At 42.7% G+C, this 25,455-nt stretch overlaps 1 protein-coding gene across 1 annotated transcript in view; it reads right to left on the bottom strand.

Moving 5' to 3' along the window:
* Nucleotides 1–25,455, bottom strand: part of LOC120988980 (Fc receptor-like protein 5) — a 98,772-nt gene that overhangs the window by 61,884 nt on the left and 11,433 nt on the right. Inside the window, exon 4 of the mRNA XM_040416802.1 lies at nucleotides 7,952–8,242. Within this exon, the coding sequence (XP_040272736.1) occupies nucleotides 7,952–8,242 (291 nt within the window). The remainder of the gene's footprint in view (nucleotides 1–7,951; nucleotides 8,243–25,455) is intronic.

Here is a 25,455-nt window from a genome sequence, read left to right on the forward strand (position 1 = left end):
GACAATGATTTCATACTTAGTTTAAAAAGCAGCAAAACAATTGTATTATGAAAGCACAAATGACATTTTGACTATTCTGCCTCTACCTCCATCAAATAGTAACACAATAAATGTATGAACTAACACACAAAGGAGAAGAAAGTAAAAAAACATTGGTGTATTCTAGTAATATCCAATCAATGTGTCCTGAAACTATCCTTTTAATGTGATAAAGTGTTTATAGATGTCAACCATACATTTTTCTTTCTTTGAATGGCAAATGTATGATGTGTGTGAATAAGAAAACATTATTTTCTAGGCACATATTGGTCTTCCCCTATAAAAACTAACAGGAGAACTTATCTTGTTGCCCATAGTAATTAATCATAGGGTCAGATTTGCTTTGTATCATATTTATCAAGGCATTTATTAGGCAGTTTTGCAACCTTTTTATGCCAATAAGGGGAATGACTTAACCAAAGGGGGCATGGCTTTAACACGCCTTCATACGGCAAAAAAATGCTACAAAATTTGGGCCCAATTTTGGATGAAAACTAAGCCAACTTATAGGTGGCATACACTTAAACTAGAAAGTCTAAGGTTGTTTAAGGCTGTCTAGTCTAGGTTTACAATGATTTACTTTTAGACAACATTAGTAATCGCGATGCTGAGTCATCTGCTATCTCCCCAGTTAGTGGTAAAAATATCAAAGTTCTAAAACTTGGAGAGAATTCTGGAGTGAATTTCGCACATCATTTGTGATACGTGAAATTTATAAAGGTCCATGCACCTGAATCATAAATTTGTCTAATGTCAAGACTGGGATTTGTATTCTTGGACCGTGCAAAGTTTAACAGCATTAATAAATCTGCCCCATGGTGCTTTCACTTTGAGATGTAACCCTTAGGCCACCCGCGGCTAAACGCGCATAAAATCCATACAAATTTTTTTGGGGAATTATGTGCGTTTCTGCAACATAGCTGCATCAAAATCTGCAATGTCTACTTGCAGGTTTTGGGGCGTATTAGATGCGGTTTTGGCACAGATTTTACCCTTCCATTGAAAAGCATGAAATCCACATCAAAAACCGTAAACATAATTGACATGCTGCAGATTTGGAAGTCTACACGGCAGTTCAATTTCCGCACAGAAAAAGTCTGCACAAGTGTACATGACATTTGTGTGATCCCATACACTTTGCTGGTACTGTAATATGCAGCGTTTTTTCCGCACAGGAATCCACATGGAAAAACACATGTAATCCACAATGTGTGCAGGTGGCCTTAACACAAAATGACATGCACTTATGGCAAGTGTCAGAAGTGTAAGGCCCCTTTCACACGGGCGAGTATTCCGCGCGGATGCGATACGTGAGTTCAACACATTGCACCCACACTGAATCATGACCCATTTATTTCTATGGGGCTATGCACACGAGCGGTGATTTTCACGCATCACTTGTGCGTTGCGTGAAAATCGCAGCATGTTCTATATTCTGCGTTTTTCACGCAACGCAGGCCCCATAGAAGTGAATAGGGCTGCGTATAAATCGCAAGCATCCGCAAGCAAGTGCGGATGCGATGCGATTTTCACGCACGGTTGCTAGGAGACGATCGGGATGGAGACCCGATCATTATTATTTTCCCTTATAACATGGTTCTAAGGGAAAATAATAGCATTTTGAATACATTCTGTATTCAGAATGCTATTATTTTCCCTTATAACCATGTTATAAGGGAAAATAATACAATCTACAGAACACCGATCCAAAGCCCGAACTTCTGTGAAGAAGTTCGGTTTGGGTACCAAACATGCGCGATTTTTCTCACGCGCGTGCAAAACGCATTACAATGTTTTGCACTCGCGCGGGAAAAATTGTGCATGTTCCCGCAACGCACCTGCACCTTTTCCCGCAACGCCCGTGTGAAACCAGCCTAAGGGTACGAACACATGGCACGGTCATGATGCTGTCACGATGCAGGTAGGAACCAGAGGATCTCATTTCCCAGCAGAAGTTAATGGGAAAATAGGTTTCTGACATAGACCTGGCACTTTCAAAGTTGTGATGACTGCACCTGATTGACAGCACGTAAGACATGTCCTGCTGCTTGCAGCTGCTGACGGCATGAGAAATACAGTTGAGTAGCCGCTTGCAGTATTCGCTTTACACAGTTGTTATTATTTGAAGTTAATTAGAATGCTAAAGATCCAGGGAAATTCACAGTTCAAGCAACAGTGACAGACAAAAAAACGCACCCTAAATGCATGATTGGGCATGTGGTAACTGTATGAACTCGGACGGATGCGTGTGGTTGTACACTTATACAGCTTACACCCACCCCCAGTGACCAGAATCTGAGATAACTTCTATACTGGTCATTTAATCATCAGATGTTGTGGTCAATAGTGCACGGTAAACGCTGTAAAAGTAAAACCCAAAATATCATGGCAGAATTGCATTTTCTGCAATTTTCTATTTCATCCCACAAGCAACGTTTTCCCATTTTTCAATAAAAGATATGGTAAATTAAATGGTGCCATTAAAAAATACTACTTGTCCGGAAAAAAAAACAAGAGAACAGTGAACAGAACCGTAACAAAGTTATGGCCCTTGGAAGGCTTGGAACAAAAAACAAACATGAAAAAACTAAAATTTGTCAGATCCCTGGGTGACAAGGAACATTTTTTTTTTAATGAGACAAAATGTATTTTTGCTTGTGATGGTTTTTTATGTGTATTTTTGACTCCAAAGCCATTTTCATGCTTCAATTGCTGTTTTTTAGGTATATTTTTCTTATAGACACCCCCTGCAGCTTTTGATCCATGTTTAGGTCACTGGACACACACTGCATCATAAGAGACACATACGATGTATGAAAAAAATCACAGCTCATAAAAAAAATAAAAAAACAGGTGCATTTTTTATATTCTTTTTTCCAAAACATCCATCTATAGGAGAAAATGCCAGAAAAATATCACATCTGATAAAAAAGACACATATTTCTCCAGCAAAAACAAAAGTATATAAGGAAAATAAAAGTGGTAAAATATGGTGCAGAGGTCTAATCTAGCCTAAGGCTCAGGTCTAAAAATACACAGCAAAAATGTCTTATAGGTTCCTTTCCCTCAGCTTTTCCACCAAGGCAGTTGAAAACTTTATTCAAGAGACGGATATAAGAAAAGGTTCCTAAAACTACTGTATTTCAATAAAAAAACTGTTATAAATGTGGTTTCCTGCTATGTATTTTTCCCTTTGAAGACAAAGGAGAAGAAATGCAGAAAAGTAACAACAAATAGGCCACTTTCATGGATTTCACACAGATGAAAAATACGGTTGTGTGCATGGAGTCTAAATGTGACAGCATGAGTACTTGCTAGCAGTTCACGAACCACTGTTGCCAAGTCTACTGTCCAACCTCTGAGGTGTCTCCTGAAAAGCTTCCAAGCAGGAGAGAATTCAGGTATTGTATGAATACTTCGCCAATAGTGTCACCTGATGTCCACTTGCATTTCCCATGGTCACATCTAAATTTCTGTCAGGAGATTAGATTTTGTGGAAAATCAGAGGTACTCTTAAATTATTCTGTTACAAAACATAAGTATAATGTAAATGGAAATATAATTTACATTTGTGTAGCATTTAGAGGTGATGTACCCTAGAATGGAACTTGTATGGCAGTGAACGGACCCTATACTGCAACTTTAGTATGGAATACTACAGTTATTGTGAACTGCTGTATAGACTTCATCAGATTGCCTGTATACAGAGATATTTTCATTTAGAAGGGTACTTTGAGGGGAAAATACGACAGATAAAGAGTCTGAAGGTGTATGACACTATTTTTTTTACATACAAATACGTTTTTGCCAGATACGTACCTGTGTGTTTCTGCATGAAATTGGAGTTATACAGAAGTATAGAAGAAGACTCATGCACCTTTATGGAAGCCCTACTATCACTCCATACAAAACTGAGCCCTAATATGGCCATAGAATTCAAATGTGGAAGGTTGGACTGCGCACCCCAGTTCTTGGGATCTTGGCAGTGCAACTGCTGAGACAAAATTATATGCCATAAATGTTCTTTTAGATTTATCTTAAATATGCCCTATGATTTTTATTTTACTAGTTTTGATTTTAAGAAAAAAACTATGTAGATAAATAGAAATGTAAAGGAAACAATAAATGACAAAAAGAAAGCAGTTAAAATCACAAAATAGAAGGGTAGCAAGGGAGCATTGAAAAACTATAAAGAAAAAAATTTAATATGTAAATGACAAATAAAAGCAAACAAACTTGAGACAGAGATATTCATTGCCAAATAGAATAAAACTAACCGTAAAATGTTCTTCAATTATATAAATGGTAAAAATTTTAAATCTGAAGGTGTCGGCACTTTACAGAGCAATGAAGGGAGAGTTGCAGAGAGCGATGAGGAGAAATTACATCTGTCATGGATAAACTGTTTGAAGGTTTTCTAAGAGATGCTATCTTGGAGTACCTCAATGAAAATAAGCGAATAACACCGTATCAGCATTGCTTCATGAGGGATCGGTCATGTCAAACTAATTTAATCAATTTCTATGAGGAGGTTTTAGACTTGACCGTGGTGAATCAATGGATATCATATATCTTAACGTCTCCAAAGTATTTGATACTGTGCCACATAAAAGGTTAGTATATAAAATGAGAATGCTTGGGCGGGGAGAAAATGACTGTATGTGGGTAAGTAACTTGCTCAGTGATAGAAAACTGAGGGTGGTTATTAACTGCACACACTCAGATTGGATCACTGTCACTAGTGGAATACCACAGGGGTCAGTATCGTCCCTATTCTCTTGAATATTTTTATTAATGATCTTGTAGAAGGCTTGTACAGTAAATAGTGTTGATCGAGCACCAAAGTGCTCGTGTGCTTGAGTAGAACACTTTGTGATGCTTGGGTGCTTTACCGAGCACAATGGAAGTCAATGGGAGAACCCAAGCATTAAACCAGGCACCCCCTGCTCTGAATAGGGGAGGGTGTTGGGACTCTAGTTTGGCTTAGGAGTCCCTGCTCTGACTCCATATATAGCTATGTTCATATATGGAGTCAGTGCTTGGGGACACCCCAGTGTATTTAAATCTAATTTAACCTGTATTTCAGAAAAGTTTCTGCCAGAAATTGAACTCGCGACCTCTGTATCATGCACATCATGATTATTGTCTCTAATGCAAAAGGTTGTGAGTTAAAATCCCGGCAGATGCATTTCAAAAATAGAGATTAAATATATATATTTTATATGTTATTTAGTAATTTAAAAAAAAATGTATGGCACAAAATAAATGTGTAATAAAAAATAAAAAAATAAATATATATATATATATATATATTTTTTTTTTTTAAAGTAATTAGTAATTACTAAACAAAAAAAATATATATTATATATATATACCTGTATATATATTTTTTTTGTTTAGTAATTACTAATTACTTAAAAAAATATATACAAACCGGATTCCAAAAAAGTTGGGACACTAAACAAATTGTGAATAAAAACTGAATGCAATGATGTGGAGATGGCAAATGTCAATATTTTGTAATAGAACATAGATGACAGATCAAACGTTTAATCCGAGTAAATGTATCATTTTAAAGGAAAAATACGTTGATTCCAATTTTCACGGTGTCAACAAATCCCCAAAAAGTTGGGACAAGTAGCAATAGGAGGCTGGAAAAAGTAAATTTGAGCATAACGAAGAGCTGGAAGACCAATTAACACTAATTAGGTCAATTGGCAACATGATTGGGTATAAAAAGAGCTTCTCAGAGTGGCAGTGTCTCTCAGAAGCCAAGATGGGTAGAGGATCACCAATTCCCACAATGTTGCGCAGAAAGATAGTGGAGCAATATCAGAAAGGTGTTACCCAGCGAAAAATTGCAAAGACTTTGCATCTATCATCATCAACTGTGCATAACATCATCCGAAGATTCAGAGAATTTGGAACAATCTCTGTGCGTAAGGGTCAAGGCCGTAAAACCATACTGGATGCCCGTGATCTCCGGGCCCTTAAACGACACTACACAAACAGGAATGCTACTGTAAAGGAGATCACAGAATGGGCTCAGGAATACTTCCAGAAACCATTGTCAGTGAACACAATCCACCGTGCCATCCGCCGTTGCCAGCTGAAACTCTACAGTGCAAAGAAGAAGCCATTTCTAAGCAAGATCCACAAGCTCAGGCGTTTTCACTCGGCCAGGGATCATTTAAAATGGAGTGTGGCAAAATGGAAGACTGTTCTGTGGTCAGACGAGTCACGATTCGAAGTTCTTTTTGGAAATCTGGGACGCCATGTCATCCGGACCAAAGAGGACAAGGACAACCCAAGTTGTTATCAACGCTCAGTTCAGAAGCCTGCATCTCTGATGGTATGGGGTTGCATGAGTGCGTGTGGCATGGGCAGCTTGCATGTCTGGAAAGGCACCATCAATGCAGAAAAATATATTCAGGTTCTAGAACAACATATGCTCCCATCCAGACGTCATCTCTTTCAGGGAAGACCCTGCATTTTTCAACAAGATAATGCCAGACCACATTCTGCATCAATCACAACATCATGGCTGCGTAGGAGAAGGATCCGGGTACTGAAATGGCCAGTCTGCAGTCCAGATCTTTCACCTATAGAGAACATTTGGCGCATCATAAAGAGGAAGGTGCAACAAAGAAGGCCCAAGACGATTGAACAGTTAGAGGCCTGTATTAGACAAGAATGGGAGAGCATTCCTATTTCTAAACTTGAGAAACTGGTCTCCTCGGTCCCCAGACGTCTGTTGAGTGTTGTAAGAAGAAGGGGAGATGCCACACAGTGGTGAAAATTGCCTTGTCCCAACTTTTTTGGGATTTGTTGACACCATGAAATTCTGATTCAACATATTTTCCCCTTAAAATGGTACATTTTCTCAGTTTAAACTTTTGTTCCGTGATTTATGTTCTATTCTGAATAAAATATTAGAAGTTGGCACCTCCACATCATTGCATTCAGTTTTTATTCACGATTTGTATAGTGTCCCAACTTTTTTGGAATCCGGTTTGTATATATATATATATATATATATATATATATTTTCTAATTACACATTTATTTTGTGCCATATATTTTTTACAATAAAAAAATATATAAATTTAATCTCTATTTCTGAAATGTACCTGCCGGGATTTGAACTCACAAGCTTTTGCATTAGAGGCAATAATCTTAACAACTGGGCTATGCAACCCAATGATATAGTGTGCTGGAAAAACCTCATAGTAGTTTTTGTATCAGTAAATCATACAGAAGTTGTGAGTTCAATTCCTGGCAGAAACTTTTTGGAAATACAGACTAAATTAGATTTAAATACACGGGTGTCCCCAAGCACTGATATATGGACATAGCTATATATGGAGTCAGAGCAGGGACTCCTAAGCCGCGGACTCACACTGAGGGAATCCCTCACTGTACAGCAATATTCTGCATAGAAATAGAGGCTAAATTAGATTTAAATACACTGACTCGATCAGTTTGGTCAAACTCCGCAATGTGCCGAGCTGAACTGGTGTGATCGCTCAACACTAACAATAAACTATAAATTTTTGCAGATGACACTAAATTGTGTAAAGTAGTTAACGCGGAAGAGGGCAGTATACTGCTACAGATGAATCTAGATAAATTTACTAAAAGAGTCCAGGGGCCTGGAATATTTCTAAAGTATAATATCACAGGTTATAGTAGTTACTAGAATTCTAAAGAAGGGTCGTTGATCCAGGGAGTTGTTCTGACTGCTTCGAGTCAGGAAGGAATTTTTTTCCCCTTATATGAGGAAAATTGGCATCTACCTCGCAGAGTTTTTTTTTACCTTCCTTTGGATCAACTTGCAGGATAACAGGCTGAACTGGATGGTCAGATCTATTTTTCAGCCTTACAAAATATATTACCATGTTACTTGTCATACCTGTGACCGTAATAGTTTGTTGAGTGCTTTTGCCAGATGGGATTGTCCTCTGGTGTCCTAACACCAAGTATTCGCAGTCATAAGTACCAGAATCCTTGGTAGTCAAGCTGGAAATGTGGTGTTCAGACTTTGATGTGTCAAAGTAACTGCTTAGTCTGTTTGTATCTTTGTAAAAATAGTAGGTAATCTGGGAATTTATGCTTGGATGTTCACAATCCAATGTCGCAGCTTCTCCTTCAAAGTACAGGGCTTGTTGAGGCTTGACCAACAGAGAAGGTGTAGATGGCTGATCTGAAAGAAATAAAAGAAAGTCTAAGGCAGTCACACATAGTTCTCTATGCACTGAAGTCTATGCAAAATATCAAATGCAACAAACATGCATTTTTTGGTAATGCAACATTAAAAAAAATTTCATTAACACCTAGTGCTAAAACACACTATACAGTATAAGCAAAACATCTGAAAAAACTCAAAAAGATAACACAAAAAGCTTCAAAATCAAGAGTTTTTATTTTTTAAGACTTTTTTTGGCCACAAAAATGCCAGGAGAAAAAAAGGAGGGTTAAGGAGTCCTAAATGTCACAGTACACAGTGCACCATATGAAGAATTAGCTCTTTCCAATTGTGAAACAGAGCCATTCTAATGCATTTATGGCTAATCATAGTTATTAAGCAATAGGAGTGTAAAAACATAATATTTATTGAGAATGATACTATAATATAAAAACATAAACTACACTATAAACATAGGCTCTGTATCCCCCTAGGGCACCTGTGCAGAAGAATATACTGGAGTACAATAGAGGTGTATCTTCTATCACTTTCTGCAACCTTCCCCTTGGCCTTTCATAGGGTTTCTCCCTCTTAGTGCCTACATAAGGCTACCTTTAGACTTACGTTGTTGTTTTCCAGTATTGAGATCTGGTAAAGGATCTCAATACCGGAAAAAAATGTTTCAGTTTAGTCCTCATGCATTCTGAATGGAAAGAGATCCGTTCAGGATGCATCAGGATTAGAGTTGAGCGAACACCTGGATGTTCGGGTTCGAGAAGTTCGGCTGAACTTCCCGGAAAAGTTCGGGTTCGGGATCCGAACCCGACCCGAACTTCGTCCCGAACCCCATTGAAGTCAATGGGGACCCGAACTTTTCCTCACTAAAAAAGCTGTAAAACAGCCCAGGAAAGAGCTAGAGGGCTTCAAAAGGCAGCAAAATGTAGTTAAATCCCCTGCAAACAAATGTGGATAGGGAAATGAATTAAAATAAAAATAAAATAAATAAAAATTAACCAATATCAATTGGAGAGAGGTCCCATATCAGAGAATCAGGCTTCATGTCAGCAGAGAATCAGTCTTCATGTCATAGCAGAGAATCAGGCTTCACGTCACCCAAAACTGGAACAGTCCATTGTCATATATTTAGGCCCCGGCACCCAGACAGAGGAGAGAGGTCCCATAACAGAGATTCAGGCTTCATGTCAGCAGAGAATCAGTCTTCATGTCATAGCAGAGAATCAGGCTTCACGTCACCCACCACTGGAACAGTCCATTGTCATATATTTAGGCCCCGGCACCCAGACAGAGGAGAGAGGTCCCATAGCAGAGAATCTGGCTTCATGTCAGCAGAGAATCAGTCTTCATGTCATAGCAGAGAATCAGGCTTCACGTCACCCACCACTGGAACAGTCCATTGTCAGATATTTAGGCCCAGGCACCCAGGCAGAGGAGAGAGGTCCCATAGCAGAGATTCAGGCTTCATGTCAGCAGAGAATCAGTCTTCATATCATAGCAGAGAATCATGCTTCACGTCACCCAACATTGGAACAGTCCATTGTAATATAATTTAGGCCCCGGCACCCAGACAGAGGAGAGAGGTCCCATAACATAGAATCTGGCTTCATGTCAGCAGAGAATCAGTCTTCATGTCATAGCAGAGAATCAGGCTTCATGTCACCCACCACTGGAACAGGCCACTGTCAGATATTTTTAGGCCCCGGCACCCAGACAGAGGAGAGAGGTCCCATAACATAGAATCTGGCTTCATGTCAGCAGAGAACCAGTCTTCATGTCATAGCAGAGAATCATGCTTCACGTCACCCAACATTGGAACAGTCCATTGTCATATAATTTAGGCCCCGACACCCAGACAGAGGAGAGAGATCCCATAACATAGAATCTGGCTTCAGGTCAGCGACTCGGCAGAGAATCAGTCTTCATGTCATAGCAGAGAATCAGGCTTCATGTCACCCACCACTGGAACAGGCCACTGTCAGATATTTTTAGGCCCCGGCACCCAGACAGAGGAGAGAGGTCCCATAACAGAGATTCAGGCTTCATGTCAGCGACTCAGCAGAGAATCAGTCTTCATGTCATAGCAGAGAATCAGGCTTCATGTCACCCACCACTGGAACAGGCCACTGTCAGATATTTTTAGGCCCCGGCACCCAGACAGAGGAGAGAGGTCCCATAACAGAGATTCAGGCTTCATGTCAGCAGAGAATCAGTCTTCATGTCATAGCAGAGAATCAGGCTTCACGTCACCCACCACTGGAACAGTCCATTGTCACATATTTAGGCCCAGGCACCTAGGCAGAGGAGAGAGGTCCCATAGCAGAGAATCTGGCTTCATGTCAGCAGAGAATCAGTCTTCATGTCATAGCAGAGAATCAGGCTTCATGTCACCCACCACTGGAACAGGCCACTGTCAGATATTTTTAGGCCCCGGCACCCAGACAGAGGAGAGGTTCATTCAACTTTGGGTTGCCCCGCAATATAATGGTAAAATGAAAATAAAAATAGGATTGAATGAGGAAGTGCCCTGGAGTACAATAATATATGGTTAAGGGGAGGTAGTTAATGTCTAATCTGCACAAGGGATGGACAGGTCCTGTGGGATCCATGCCTGGTTCATTTTTATGAACGTCAGCTTGTCCACATTGGCTGTAGACAGGCGGCTGCGTTTGTCTGTAATGACGCCCCTTGCCGTGCTGAATACACGTTCAGACAAAACGCTGGCCGCCGGGCAGGCCAGCACCTCCAAGGCATAAAAGGCTAGCTCTGGCCACGTGGACAATTTGGAGACCCAGAAGTTGAATGGGGCCGAACCATCAGTCAGTACGTGTAGGGGTGTGCACAGGTACTGTTCCACCATGTTAGTGAAATGTTGCCTCCTGCTAACACGTTCCGTATCAGGTGGTGGTGCAGTTAGCTGTGGCGTGGTGACAAAACTTTTCCACATCTCTGCCATGCTAACCCTGCCCTCAGAGGAGCTGGCCGTGACACAGCTGCGTTGGCGACCTCTTGCTCCTCCTCTGCCTTCGCCTTGGGCTTCCACTTGTTCCCCTGTGACATTTGGGAATGCTCTCAGTAGCGCGTCTACCAACGTGCACTTGTACTCGCGCATCTTCCTATCACGCTCCAGTGCATGAAGTAAGGTGGGCACATTGTCTTTGTACCGTGGATCCAGCAGGGTGGCAACCCAGTAGTCCGCACACGTTAAAATGTGGGCAACTCTGCTGTCGTTGCGCAGGCACTGCAGCATGTAGTCGCTCATGTGTGCCAGGCTGCCCAGAGGTAAGGACAAGCTGTCCTCTGTGGGAGGCGTATCGTCATCGTCCTGCGCTTCCCCCCAGCCACGCACCAGTGATTGGCCCGAGCTGCGTTGGGTGCCACCCCGCTGTGAACATGCTTCATCCTCATCCTCCTCCACCTCCTCCTCATCCTCGTCCTCCTCGTCCTCTAGTAGTGGGCCCTGTCTGGCCACATTTGTACCTGGCCTCTGCTGTTGTAAAAAACCTCCCTCTGAGTCACTTCGAAGAGACTGGCCTGAAAGTGCTAAAAATGACCCCTCTTCCTCCTCCTCCTCCTGGGCCACCTCCTCTTTAATCATCGCCCTAAGTGTTTTCTCAAGGAGACATAGAAGTGGTATTGTAACGCTGATAACGGCGTCATCGCCACTGGCCATGATGGTGGAGTACTCGAAACAGCGCAACAGGGCACACAGGTCTCGCATGGAGGCCCAGTCATTGGTGGTGAAGTGGTGCTGTTCAGAAGTGCGACTGACCTGTGCGTGCTGCAGCTGAAACTCCACTATGGACTGCTGCTGCTCGCACAGTCTGTCCAGCATGTGCAAGGTGGAGTTCCACCTGGTGGGCACGTTGCATATGAGGCGGTGAGCGGGAAGGCCGAAGTTACGCTGTAGCGCAGACAGGCGAGCAGCGGCAGGATGTGAACGCCGGAAGCGCGAACAGACGGCCCGCACTTTATGCAGCAGCTCTGACATGTCGGGGTAGTTGTGAATGAACTTCTGCACCACCAAATTCAGCACATGCGCCAGGCAAGGGATGTGCGGCAAACCGGCTAGTCCCAGAGCTGCAACGAGATTTCGCCCATTATCGCACACCACCAGGCCGGGCTTGAGGCTCACCGGCAGCAACCACTCGTCGGTCTGTTGTTCTATACCCCCCCACAACTCCTGTGTGGTGTGGGGCCTGTCCCCCAAACACAGTGGCGTCTCTAGATTTCAAATTTTGGGGGGGCACACTGGGGGCCAGAACAAAAGTAGGGGGGACAGCTATAACAACGATACATTTACACAAGTACGCTTAGAAATGCTGCGATACTTTACCCAATACCTAAAACCGCAACAGGGAAGAAAAGTCCTGCTGTCTGTGGTTTAAAAAAAATAAAAATAAAAAATCACTCAGATTTCAACATGTCCTAGCTGCCTGTGCATGACACTTTTATAGGGAGGGGGATCTGTGGATGACACTGCTATAGGGGGGATCTGTGGATGACACATACCGTATATAGCATCTTATGCTATATGTGTCATCCACAGATCCACCCCATGACAGGGTCATCTCCATTTCCCCCTCTATAACAGTGTCATCCACAGATCCCCCTCTCTATAACAGTGTCATCCACAGATCTCCCTCCCCGCCGCTCACAGGAGTGTACATTTGACATTTCTAAACTGTAATTCATATCCTGCAGTAACTAACTTTAAATCCGGATTCAAGGGCCGCTCATCTCTACTAGTACCTTAACCTTACACCACTCGGCTAGCTTCGGTAACAGGGCCAGGCTACAGCCTTCAGGTACTGTCTGTTAGTTGTTACCGAGCGAGTGCTGATTTCTGCAGGTCAGAGGATACGGATTACAGTTTGGAAGAAATGTACACTCCTGTGAGCGGTCCAGTGGCGGATCCAGAGCCTGGTCTCGGGAGCAGCACTTCCAGATTATTTTCTGTCCACCGCCACAGAACAAGGGTGCTTATAGAACAGACTCCACAGTGTAGAGGTATACTGTATATTGTGTGGCACAGTGTAGAGGTATGTTGTATATTGTGTGGCACAGTGTAGAGGTATACTGTATATTGTGTGGCACAGTGTAGAGGTATACTGTACATTGTGTGGCACAGTGTAGATGTATACTGTACATTGTGTGGCACAGTGTAGAGGTATACTGTACATTGTGTGGCACAGTGTAGCGGTATGCTGTATATTGTGTGGCACAGTGTAGAGGTATAGTGTATATTGTGTGGCACAGTGTAGCGGTATACTGTATATTGTGTGGCACAGTGTATCGGTATACTGTACATTGTGTGGCACAGTGTAGCGGTATACTGTACATTGTGGGGCACAGTGTCCCGCGCTGTATGGCTCAGGCGGCGCGATGACGTCATTGCGCCGCCTGCGGCCTCTGATAGGCTGCCGGCCTAGTGCCTGCAGCCTATCAGAGAAAGGGGAAGGGACACGCCTCTCCCTCCCCTGACTCAGCACACAGGTCGGCAGATGAATATGGAGATGAGCGCAATGGAAGCGCTCATCTCCCTGGCTGTGCCCGACTGCGGCGGCTAACTTGGGGGGGCACGGGCATTTTAGTTGGGGGGGCACAGCATGATGTAGGGGGGGCCGTGGCCCCCTCTGGCCCCCCCCTGGCGACGCCACTGCCCAAACATATGAGTTTCAGAACGGCCTGCTGACGTTTACCCCGGGCTGTGCTGAAGTTGGTGTTGAAGGTGTGTGGCTGACTGGATGAGCAGGTGGAAGAAGAGGAGGAGGAAGCTGAGTAGGAGGAGGAGGAGACAGGAGGCAAAGAATGTTGCCCTGCGATCCTTGGCGGCGGAAGGACGTGCGCCAAACAGCTCTCCGCCTGGGGCCCAGCCGCCACTACATTTACCCTGTGTGCAGTTAGGGAGATATAGCATCCCTGGCCGTGCTTACTGGTCCACGTATCTGTGGTTAGGTGGACCTTGCCACAGATGGCGTTGCGCAGTGCACACTTGATTTTATCGGATACTTGGCTGTGCAGGGAAGGCACGGCTCTCTTGGAGAAGTAGTGCCGGCTGGGAACAACATACTGTGGGACAGAAAGCGACATGAGCTGTTTGAAGCTGTCTGTGTCCACCAGCCTAAATGACAGCATTTCATAGGCCAGTAGTTTAGAAATGCTGGCATTCAGGGCCAGGGATCGAGGGTGGCTAGGTGGGAATTTACGCTTTCTCTCAAATGTTTGTGAGATGGAGAGCTGAACGCTGCCGTGTGACATGGTTGAGATGCTTGGTGACGCAGGTGGTGGTGCTGGTGGTACATCCCATGTTTGCTGGGCGGCAGGTGCCAACGTTCCTCCAGAGGCGGAGGAAGAGGCCGAGGCGGCAGCAGCAGAGGAGGTAGCAGGGGGAGCCTGAGTGACTTCCTTGTTTTTAAGGTGTTTACTCCACTGCAGTTCATGCATTGCATGCAGGTGCCTGGTCATGCAGGTTGTGCTAAGGTTCAGAACGTTAATGCCTCGCTTCAGGCTCTGATGGCACAGCGTGCAAACCACTCGGGTCTTGTCGTCAGCACATTGTTTGAAGAAGTGCCATGCCAGGGAACTCCTTGAAGCTGCCTTTGGGGTGCTCAGTCCCAGATGGCGGCAGTCAGTAGCAGGCGGAGTCTCTTGGCGGCGGGTGTTCTGCTTTTGCCCGCTGCTCCCTCTTTGTCTTTTGCTACGCTGTTGGCTCGGTCTCACCACTGCCTCTTCCTCCGAACTGTGAAAGTCAGTGGCACGACCTTCATTCCATGTGGGGTCTAGGACCTCATCGTCCCCTGAATCGTCTTCCACCCAGTCTTGATCCCTGACCTCCTGTTCAGTCTCCACACTGCAGAAAGACGCAGCAGTTGGCACCTGTGTTTCGTCATCATCAGAGACGTGCTGAGGTGGTATTCCCATGTCCTCATCATCAGGAAACATAAGTGGTTGTGCGTCAGTGCATTCTATCTCTTCCACCCCTGGGGAAGGGCTAGGTGGATGCTCTTGGGAAACCCTGCCAGCAGAGTCTTCAAACAGCATAAGAGACTGCTGCATAACTTGAGGCTCAGACAGTTTCCCTGATATGCATGGGGGTGATGTGACAGATTGATGGGCTTGGTTTTCATGTGCCATCTGTGCGCTTTCTGCAGAAGACTGGGTGGGAGATAATGTGAACATGCTGGATCCACTGTCGGCCACCCAATTGACTAATGCCTGTACCTGCTCAGGCCTTACCATCCTTAGAACGGCATTGGGCCCCACCAAATATGGCTGTAAATTCTGGCGGCTACTGGGACCTGAGGTAGTTGGTACACTAGGACGTGTGGCTGTGGCAGAATGGCCACGTCCTCTCCCAGCACCAGAGGGTCCACTAACACCACCACGACCATGTCCGCGTCCCTTACTAGATGTTTTCCTCATTGTTACCGTTCACCACAATAAGAAAAATATTATTCGGGCCAATGTATTGAATTCAAATTCAGGCCTTTTTTTTACAGACACCTAACACTATCTGGCTATCTATTTAGGTACCGTATAACACTAATACAGGCACACCAGTAATGACAGATTTAGCTGAATATAAATTTGAGACCTATTATTTAGGCGCTGGGTGACAGGTATACGTTTACGGACAGAATTAGACTTGGATCTGCACAGTAGCGTGTGTGTGAAGTTTTTGAGAATTACCCTATCAGCACCTTGAATCTAATATACCCTTTTAGGGATAGATTTAAAGTAGGCCTGATACAGCAGAAACCACTAATTTAGAGAATTGCAAAATTGGGAATTGTATTTCAACCCAGAACAAAAACTGTGCTTTGACGGACACTAAATAACTTGACCAGCTAAAGCAGTAATGACAGATTTGGATGAATAAATAATTGTGAGGCCTATTTTTTAGGCGCTGGGTGACAGGTATACGTTTAATCACAGAATTAGACTTGGATCTGCACAGTAGCGTGTGTGTGAAGTTATTGAGAATGACCCTATCAGCACCTTGAATCTAATATACCCTTTTAGGGATAGATTTAAAGTAGGCCTGATACAGCAGAAACCACTAATTTAGAGAATTGCAAGACACAGTTTTACCATTTTCAATGGAAACAAGGCAAATTAACTGTAATTGGTTGAAAATTTGGACTCGAGGTGTGTCAGGGGAAGAACAGTCATGTTTGTTCAGTGCTTTATTTTTTTATTTTTTAAACGCATTAGTTAAAGTAATGGATAAAAAGGATTCTATTGTATGAAATGGTGTGCAAGCTGCTTTCTCTTCAAAGTTTACCTGCATGCCGTCTCCTTTATGTCAGCGGAGCAGTGTAAACACAACAACTGCTTCCCCTTTCACCTAAGTGTGATGGGCAGTTGTAATTATACTGCACAGCCTCTACACTGGAGACAATGCACAGGTAAACTTTGAAGAAAAAACAGCACTCACACAAGCACAAGACCTCTTCATACAGCAAATCAACGAGGGTGCTGAGAAGATATGAGTGAACCAGTCGGGATTCATTTCCGATACGGTTTGCCGTTCGGACCGAACCGAAGTTGATCCAATTGCCCTGAAAGTTAGTACATAACCCTCTCTAGGAAAACTTGTCTCTTTTTGTTCATTTTTTGTAATTTGTTTCTCTTCCCCTTCCCCATACTCTGGAAGGCAATGGCAGCAATAGTAAATGATGTCTGAGTGACACTGACATACATAGTTATGGGTAAACGTACACTTGATGTTGTTATCATACAGCATGTTTAACCCCTTAAGGACACATGACGTACTGGCACGGCATGTTTCCCGAGTCCTTAAGGACACATGACGTACCGGTACGTCATGTGTTGTTCCGATCACCTCCGCCCGGCGGTCTGTGATCGGAACAAGGTGCCTGCTGAAATCATTGAGCAGGCACCTCGGCTAAATGTGCGGGGGGGTCCCGTGACCCCCCTGTGTTGGCGATCGCCGCAAACCGCAGGTCAATTCAGACCTGCGGTTTGCGGCTTTCTATAGTGCGGCGGCGGTGCCATTGGGTCCCCATGGGGCTGTGGGGGGGACCCGATGGCATGGAAGGCAGCGCTGCCTTCCGGTGAAGAGCATGTGAGATTCCAATACTTCTTTATTGGAATGCATTGTAAAGGAATATACCCCCAAAAGTTCAAGTCCCAAAGTGGGACAAAAAATAAAGTGAAAAAAAAAGTTGAAAAAATAAAGTTTTTCCCAAAATAATTAAAAGTTTCAAGTAAAAATAAACAAAAATGTCATTTTCCCCAAATAAAGTTAAAAAAAATTGGTAAAAAATAGGGGGTAAAAAAGTATACATATCAGGTATTGCCGCGTCCGTATCGACCGGATCTATAAACATATCCCATGACTTAACCCCTCAGATGAACACCGTAAAAAATAAAAAATAAAAACTGTGGTAAATAAACCATTTTGGGCTTTTGCCCACCAAAATTGTACCAATCTAACCGTCACCTCATCCCGCAAAAAATGAGCCCCTACCTGAGACAATCGCCCAAAAAATAAAAAAACTATGGCTCAGAATATGGAGACACTAAAACATAATTTTTTTTATTTGAAAAAAGCTGTTATTGTGTAAAACTTACATAAATTTTAAAAAAGTATACGTATTTGGTATCACCGCGTTCGTATCGACCGGCTCTATAAAAATATCACATTACCTAACCCCTCAGATGAACACTGTAAAAAATGCAAAATAAAAACTGTGCTAAATAAACCATTTTTTGTCACCTTACATCACAAAAAGTGTAATAGCAAGCGATCAAAAGGTCACACACACCCCAAAATAGTGCCAATAAAACTGTCATCTCATCCCGCAGAAATCATACCCTACCCAAGGTAATCGCCCAAAAACTGAAAAAATTATGGCTCTCAGACTATGGAAACACTAAAACATGATTTTTTTTGCTTCAAAAATGAAATCATTGTGTAAAACTTACATAAATAAAAAAAAGTATAGATATTAGGTATCGCCGCATCCATGACAACCTGGTCTAAAAAAATATCACATGATCTAACCAGATGAATGTTGTAAATAACAAAAAATAAAATCAGTGCCAAAACAGCTATTTCTTGTTATCTTGCCTCACAAAAAGTGTAATATAGAGCAACCAAAAATCATATGTACCCTAAACAAGTACCAACAATACTGCCACCCTATCCCGTAGTTTCTAAAATGGGGCCACTTTTTTGGAGTTTCTACTCTAGGGGTGCATCAGGGGGGCTTCAAATGGGACATGGTGTAAAAAAAAACAGTCCAGCAAAATCTGCCTTCCAAAAACCGTATGGCATTCCTTTCCTTCTGCGCCCTGCCGTGTGCCCGTACAACTGTTTACGACCACATATGGGGTGTTTCTGTAAACTACAGAATTAGGGCCATAAATATTGAGTTTGGTTTGGCTGTTAACCCTTGCTTTGTTACTGGGAAAAATGGATTAAAATTGAAAATTTGCCAAAAAATTGAAATTCTGAAATTCCATCTCCATTTGCCAATAACTCTTGTGGAACACCTAAAGGGTTAACAACGTTTTTAAAATCAGTTTTGAATACCTTGAGGGGTGTAGTTTCTTATATGGGGTCACTTTTATGGCGTTTCTACTCTAGGGGTGCATCAGGGGGGCTTCAAATGGGACATGGTGTAAAAAAAAACAGTCCAGCAAAACCTGCCTTCCAAAAACCGTATGGCATTCCTTTCCTTCTGCGCCCTGCCGTGTGTCCGTACAGCGGTTTACGACCACATATGGGGTGTTTCTGTAAACTACAGAATCAGGGCCATACATATTTAAATGGTTTGGCTGTTAACCCTTGCTTTGTAACCGGAAAAAAATTATTAAAATGGAAAATCTGCCAAAAAAGTGAAATTTTGAAATTGTATCTCTATTTTCCATTAATTCTTGTGGAACACCTAAACGGTTAACGACGTTTGTAAAATCAGTTTTGAATACCTTGAGGGGTGTAGTTTCTTAGATGGGGTCACTTCTATGGAGTTTCTACTCTAGTAGTGCATCAGGGGGGCTTCAAATGGGACATGGTGTCAAAAAAAACAGTCCAGCAAAACCTGCCTTCCAAAAACCGTATGGCATTCCTTTCCTTCTGCACCCTGCCGTGTGCCCGTACAGCGGTTTACGACCACATATAGGGTGTTTCTGTAAACTACAGAATCAGGGCCATAAATATTGAGTTTGGTTTAGCTGTTAACCCTTGCTTTGTAACTGTAAAAAAAATATTAAAATGGAAAATCTGCCCAAAAAGTGACATTTTGAAATTGTATCTCTATTTTCCATTATTCTTGTGGAACACCTAAAGGGTTAACAAAGTTTGTAAAAATCAATTTTGAATACCTTGAGGGGTGTAGTTTATAGAATGGGGTCATTTTTGGGTGGTTTTTATTATGTAAGCCTCGCAAAGTGACTTCAGACCTGAACTGGTCCCTAAAAATTGGGTTTTTGAATATTTCTGAAATATTTCAAGATTTGCTTCTAAACTTCTAAGCCCCAAAAAATAAAATATCATTCCCAAAATAATCCAAACATGAATTAGAAATGTGGGGAATGTAAAGTAATAACTCTTTTTGGAGGTATTACTATGTATTATAGAAGTAGAGAAATTGAAACGTAAAAATTTGCAATTTTTTCAAAATTTTTAGTAAATTTGGTATTTTTTTATAAATAAAAATTATTTTTTTTTACTTCATTTTACCAGTGTCATGAAGTACAATATGTGACGAAAAAACAATCTCAGAATGGCCTGGATAAGTCAAACCGTTTTAAAGTTATCAGCACTTAAAGTGACACTGGTCAGATTTGGAGTTAAAGGAGTTAAAAAGACACTCCACAGGAAAATGTCTCATGCTTTGTCCTTTTTGAAATATTCCAAAAATTGTACCATATTGGGGGCAGATGATGTTTAAACACACTCGGTGTTATTAGTGGCATTATCAGTATAATGCAGGTTGAAGCAGCCATACACAACGTGATGGTAGGTAAGCAGACAGACAGCAAAAGGAAGGCACCCCTCTAGAAAGAGGCACTGAAAGCCTTCTTTAGGGCTGCAAGGAGGAGGAAAAATGCTGTGACCACTGGCTCCGAAGTTGCTTCCATGTCATCCTGTTGTGACTGAGAGGGGGAGTGAGCTATCCAATCCTCAGTCATCCTCTTTCTCCTCAACTATAATGTTGCGCCTTACCGAAGCCAGCAAGGACAACTGCAGCCTTCTATTACCACAACTGTTGACCTGATAGATGGTGCTGCTACTACCCACATTCTGGCTCTTGGTCTTTCGTTTGGAACCTTTACATAGCCCAGACATTTTTGGGCATCTCAGATAATGTTGTGCACTACCCTGTGTATTGGTGTAGCAAACACTTATATATGCTGCTAGTTTGAATATAATCACTACAGATTGGCGTGGTGTTAGAAAGCAGGAAGGGCTCAACCCCATATGCAGTGGTGCATCTATACAGGGGGAGCAGATCCTGCACTTGTGGTCCGCTGCTAATGGCAATCCCCAGCAAAAATGTATACAATGGAGGATGCCTGCAGCGGACCACAAGTAACACAATGGACATCCTACACAGGATAGCAAATGTGTGGATGTAATAAACAGTAAAAATAATATAACAAAAACAAAAACAGGTGCACACTGCGGTCTTACTAACCATCATACTGGTGTAAAATTGAGAGATTAGCCAGCATATTCTGCTTGGAGGACATGTCTGAGCCTGAGCACCGCGCCAAGGTCCCGTGACGCTTCTGATGCCTGTGATGTCACCCGCGATGCCAGTGATGCTCGTTCCCGTCGCGGCCTGCTATTGGCTGCCCCCGTTGCCAGATGTTTTCATCCTCGCGACAGGGATATGCAGCGCAGCCGTGCCCGCATCAGAAGCAACATGGGCGCTGGGGAGCAAGATGAGTACAATCTGTTTGAGGAGCCCGGGCACATGGGGGGGAATTATAGGTTTTGGATAACCCCTTTAAATTCCAACCTTATGGAAATAGAATTCATGGAAATGGACAATTGAGGCCTGACACTCAGTTTCTCCTTAATACACACAGGTAGATTGCTGCTATACCTTGTGTCATGTAGTAATCACATATATATGCTGTTTTAATTAAATTTAACAATCCCAAAAAACATTTAAATTTCAACCGTCTGGAAACTGAAAATACATAAACGGACGATTGAGGTGTGCCACTCAGTTTCAACTTGACATACTGCCCCTTCCTAGGATAGAAACTACCACAGACTGCTGCATTTGTGACCCCGTGATGAGCGACAGGGGCAATATTCGAATTTGTAATATATCACGAATATTTAGGCGAATATTCGCCAAATATTCGTGATATTCATGATATTCTTTTCGATTGCGCTATTATGCACGCATGTACGCACGCACGCACACACTATTAGCTACATAAGTGAGGAAAATGGTTGGCAGCAACTATCGAGATAGTGAGGTAGAACTCCTGATCACGGTAAGTAATTGTACATTACAGCACTATTTTAGATTAAAATTCCATGCATGTCATAACAATAGATTTATATGCAGATAGAGTTTTTCAAAGTATTCGAGATCGCGCAAATCGCCACTATTGATTCGAATATTTTAGCGCAATACATACAACTTCACCTTTAATCAGGTCTGACAATATTAGGCTACTTTCACACTTGCGTTCGGGGTTCCGCTTGTGAGTTCCGTTTGAAGGCTCTCACAAGCGGCCCCGAACGCATCCGTACAGCCCCAATGCATTCTGAGTGGATGCGGATCCGCTCAGAATGCCTCAGTCTGACTCCGCTTGGCCTCCGTTCTGCTCAGCAGGCGGACACCCAAACGCAGCTTGCAGCGTTCGGGTGTCCGCCTGGCCATGCGGAGCCAAACGGATCCGTCCAGACTTACAATGTAAGTCAACGGGGACGGATCCGTTTGAAGATGACACAATATGGTGCAATTTCAAACGGATCCGTCCCCCATTGACTTTCAATGCAAAGTCTGGACGGATCCGTCTGACTAACTTTCACACTTATTTTTTTTTCTGAAATATAATGCAGACGGATCCGTTCTGAACGGATCCCATCGTTTGCATTATAGGAGCGGATCCGTCTGTGCAGACACCAGACGGATCCGCTCCGAACGCAAGTGTGAAAGTAGCCTAACACTGATTGTTGAACTTAGTATTGTTGGGACATCACAGCACCATTTCTGTAGCATGTATGTATGGACAGCAGAGAAATCTCTCTCACATGGACATAGCACATTTATTTTCCTGCCATACACTATAACCTATACTATCTAACACTAGCTATGTGGATTATATATTTCAGCTAACTATCTCTATAACCTACACTACACCCTGCAGTGGACCCTATCAGCTATTCAGCTACACAATTCCCTATTACTATCTAACACTAACTATCTGGATTATTTATATGTGATTTTGAATGGAATTTGAAAAAGCACAGTGCAGTATTCAAGCTCCTCTCTCTCTCTCACATGCAACTCCACAAAATGGCTGCTGGGGATTGTCTTAATTTATATAGTGAAGGGGTAGGCAACTTTTCTATTGGTTGCTAGGGATGTTGCTAAACTGTGACAAAGCCTTCTCATCAGCCCCCAAGCTAGAAGAAGGGAGGGATGATCACCTGATGTGTACTGTGTTAAAAAACAAACCAAAAAAAACGAATATTCGCCATTACACTATATTCTAATTGCGAATTCTCGAAGTGCCGATATTCGCGAAAAAAATTTGTAATACGAATATTTGTGCTCAACACTAATGATGATTTCTTGTCTGCAGTGGTGTCTGAATTAGTTTGTATATACACTCACCTAAAGAATTATTAGGAACACCTGTTCTATTTCTCATTAATGCAATTATCTAGTCAACCAATCACATCGCAGTTGCTTCAATGCATTTAAGGGTGTTGTCCTGGTCAAGACAATCTCCTGAACTCCAAACTGAATGTCAGAATGGGAAAGAAAGGTGATTTAAGCAATTTTGAGCGTGGCATGGTTGTTGGTACCAGACGGGCCGGTCTAAGTATTTCACAATCTGCTCAGTTACTGGGATTTTAGCGCACAACCATTTCTAGGGTTTACAAAGAATGGTGTGAAAAGGGAAAAACATCCAGTATGCAGCAGTCCTGTGGGCAAAAATGCCTTGTGGATGCTAGAGGTCAGAGGAGAATGGGCCGACTGATTCAAGCTGATAGAAGAGCAACGTTGACTGAAATAACCACTCGTTACAACCGAGGTATGCAGCAAAGCATTTGTAAAGCCACAACACGCACAACCTTGAGGCGGATGGGCTACAACAGCAGAAAACCCCACCAGGTACCACTAATCTCCACTACAAATAGGAAAAAGAGGCTACAATTTGCACGAGCTTACCAAAATTCGACTGTTGAAGACTGGAAAAATGTTGCCTGGTCTGATGAGTCTCGATTTCTGTTGAGACATTTAAATGGTAGACTCCGAATTTGGCGTAAACAGAATGAGAACATGTATCCATCCTCTGATGGCTACTTCCAGCAGGATAATGCACCATGTCACAAAGCTCGAATCATTTCAAATTGGTTTCTTGAACATGACAATGAGTTCACTGTACTAAAATGGCCCCCACAGTCACCAGATCTCAACCCAATAGAGCATCTTTGGGATGTGGTGGAACGGGAGCTTCGTGCCCTGGATGTGCATCCCTCAAATCTCCATCAACTGCAAGATGCTATCCTATCAATATGGGCCAACATTTCTAAAGAATGCTAGCAGCACCTTGTTGAATCAATGCCACGTAGAATTAAGGCAGTTCTGAAGGCAAAAGGGGGTCCAACACCGTATTAGTATGGTGTTCCTAATAATTCTTTAGGTGAGTGTATATTCATAAGCACTTCCTACTTTGCTCTTGCTATACATATGCTATGAACTGTGAATAGTAATGCTTCCTAGTGCAATGTGTTTCTTTTTTCTACTATAATACTTTAATTTACAGTGCTGCCCATAATTATTCATACCCCTGGAAAATTTTTACTTAAAGTTACTTTTATTCAACCAGCAAGTAATTTTTTTTACGGGAAATGGCATAGGTGTCTCCCAAAAGATAATAAGACAATGTACAAGAGGCATTATTGTGGGAAAAAAAACATTTCTCAGCTTTTATTTACATTTGAGCAAAAACTGTCCAGTCCAAAATTATTCATAACCTTCTCAATAATCAATAGAAAAACCTTTATTGGCTATTACAGCAATCAAACGCTTCCTATAATTGCAGACCAGCTTTTTGCATGTCTCCACAGGTATTTTTGCCCATTCAGATTCTTTAGCAATGAGCTTCAAATCTTTCAGGTTGGAGGGTCTTCTTGCCATCACCCTGATCTTTAGCTCCATCCACAGATTCTCAATTGGATTCAAGTCTGGACTCTGGCTGGGCCACTCCAAAACGTTAATGTTGTTGTCTGCTAACCATTTCTTCACCACTTTTGCTGTGTGTTTTGGATCATTGTCATGCTGAAATGTCCACTGGTGCCCAAGGCCAAGTTTCTCTGCAGACTGCCTGATGTTGTCGTTGAGAATCTTCATGTATTGCTCTTTTTTCATGGTGCCGTTTACTGTGATTAGGTTCCCTGGTCCATTGGCTGAAAAACACCCCCAAAGCATTAGGTTCCCACCACCATGTTTGACAGTGGGAATGGTGTTCTTTGGGTTGAAGGCTTCTCCTTTTTTACGTCAAATGAAGGAAACATCATTGTGGCCAAATAATTCCATTTTTGTTTCATCTGACCATAACACAGAAGACCAGAAGTCTTCTTCTTTGTCCAGATGAGCTTTTGCAAAGGCCAAGCGAGCTTTTTTGTGCCTTATCTGGAGAAGTGGCGTCCTCCTTGTTCTGCATTGTGCAGTGTCCGTTGGATTGTCTGCCTTGAGACATTGCCACCAGCAGAGCCCAGATTCACCAGGATGGCCTTGGTGGTGATCCTTGGATTCTTTTTCACCTCTCTAACTATCCTCCTGGCCAGCACAGGTGTCACTTTTGGCTTCCGACCACGTCCTCTGAGATTTTCCACAGTGCGGAACATCTTGTATTTTTTGCTCAAATGTAAATAAAAGCTGAGAAATGTTTTTTTCCCCACAATAATGGGGTATGAATAATTATGGGCAGCACTGTAAATGTCAGTTCTTTGTTCCTCTGTCCATGGTATTTAGGATTGC

This window comes from Bufo bufo, chromosome 2, assembly GCF_905171765.1.
Source record: "Bufo bufo chromosome 2, aBufBuf1.1, whole genome shotgun sequence".
Lineage (NCBI taxonomy): Eukaryota > Metazoa > Chordata > Amphibia > Anura > Bufonidae > Bufo > Bufo bufo.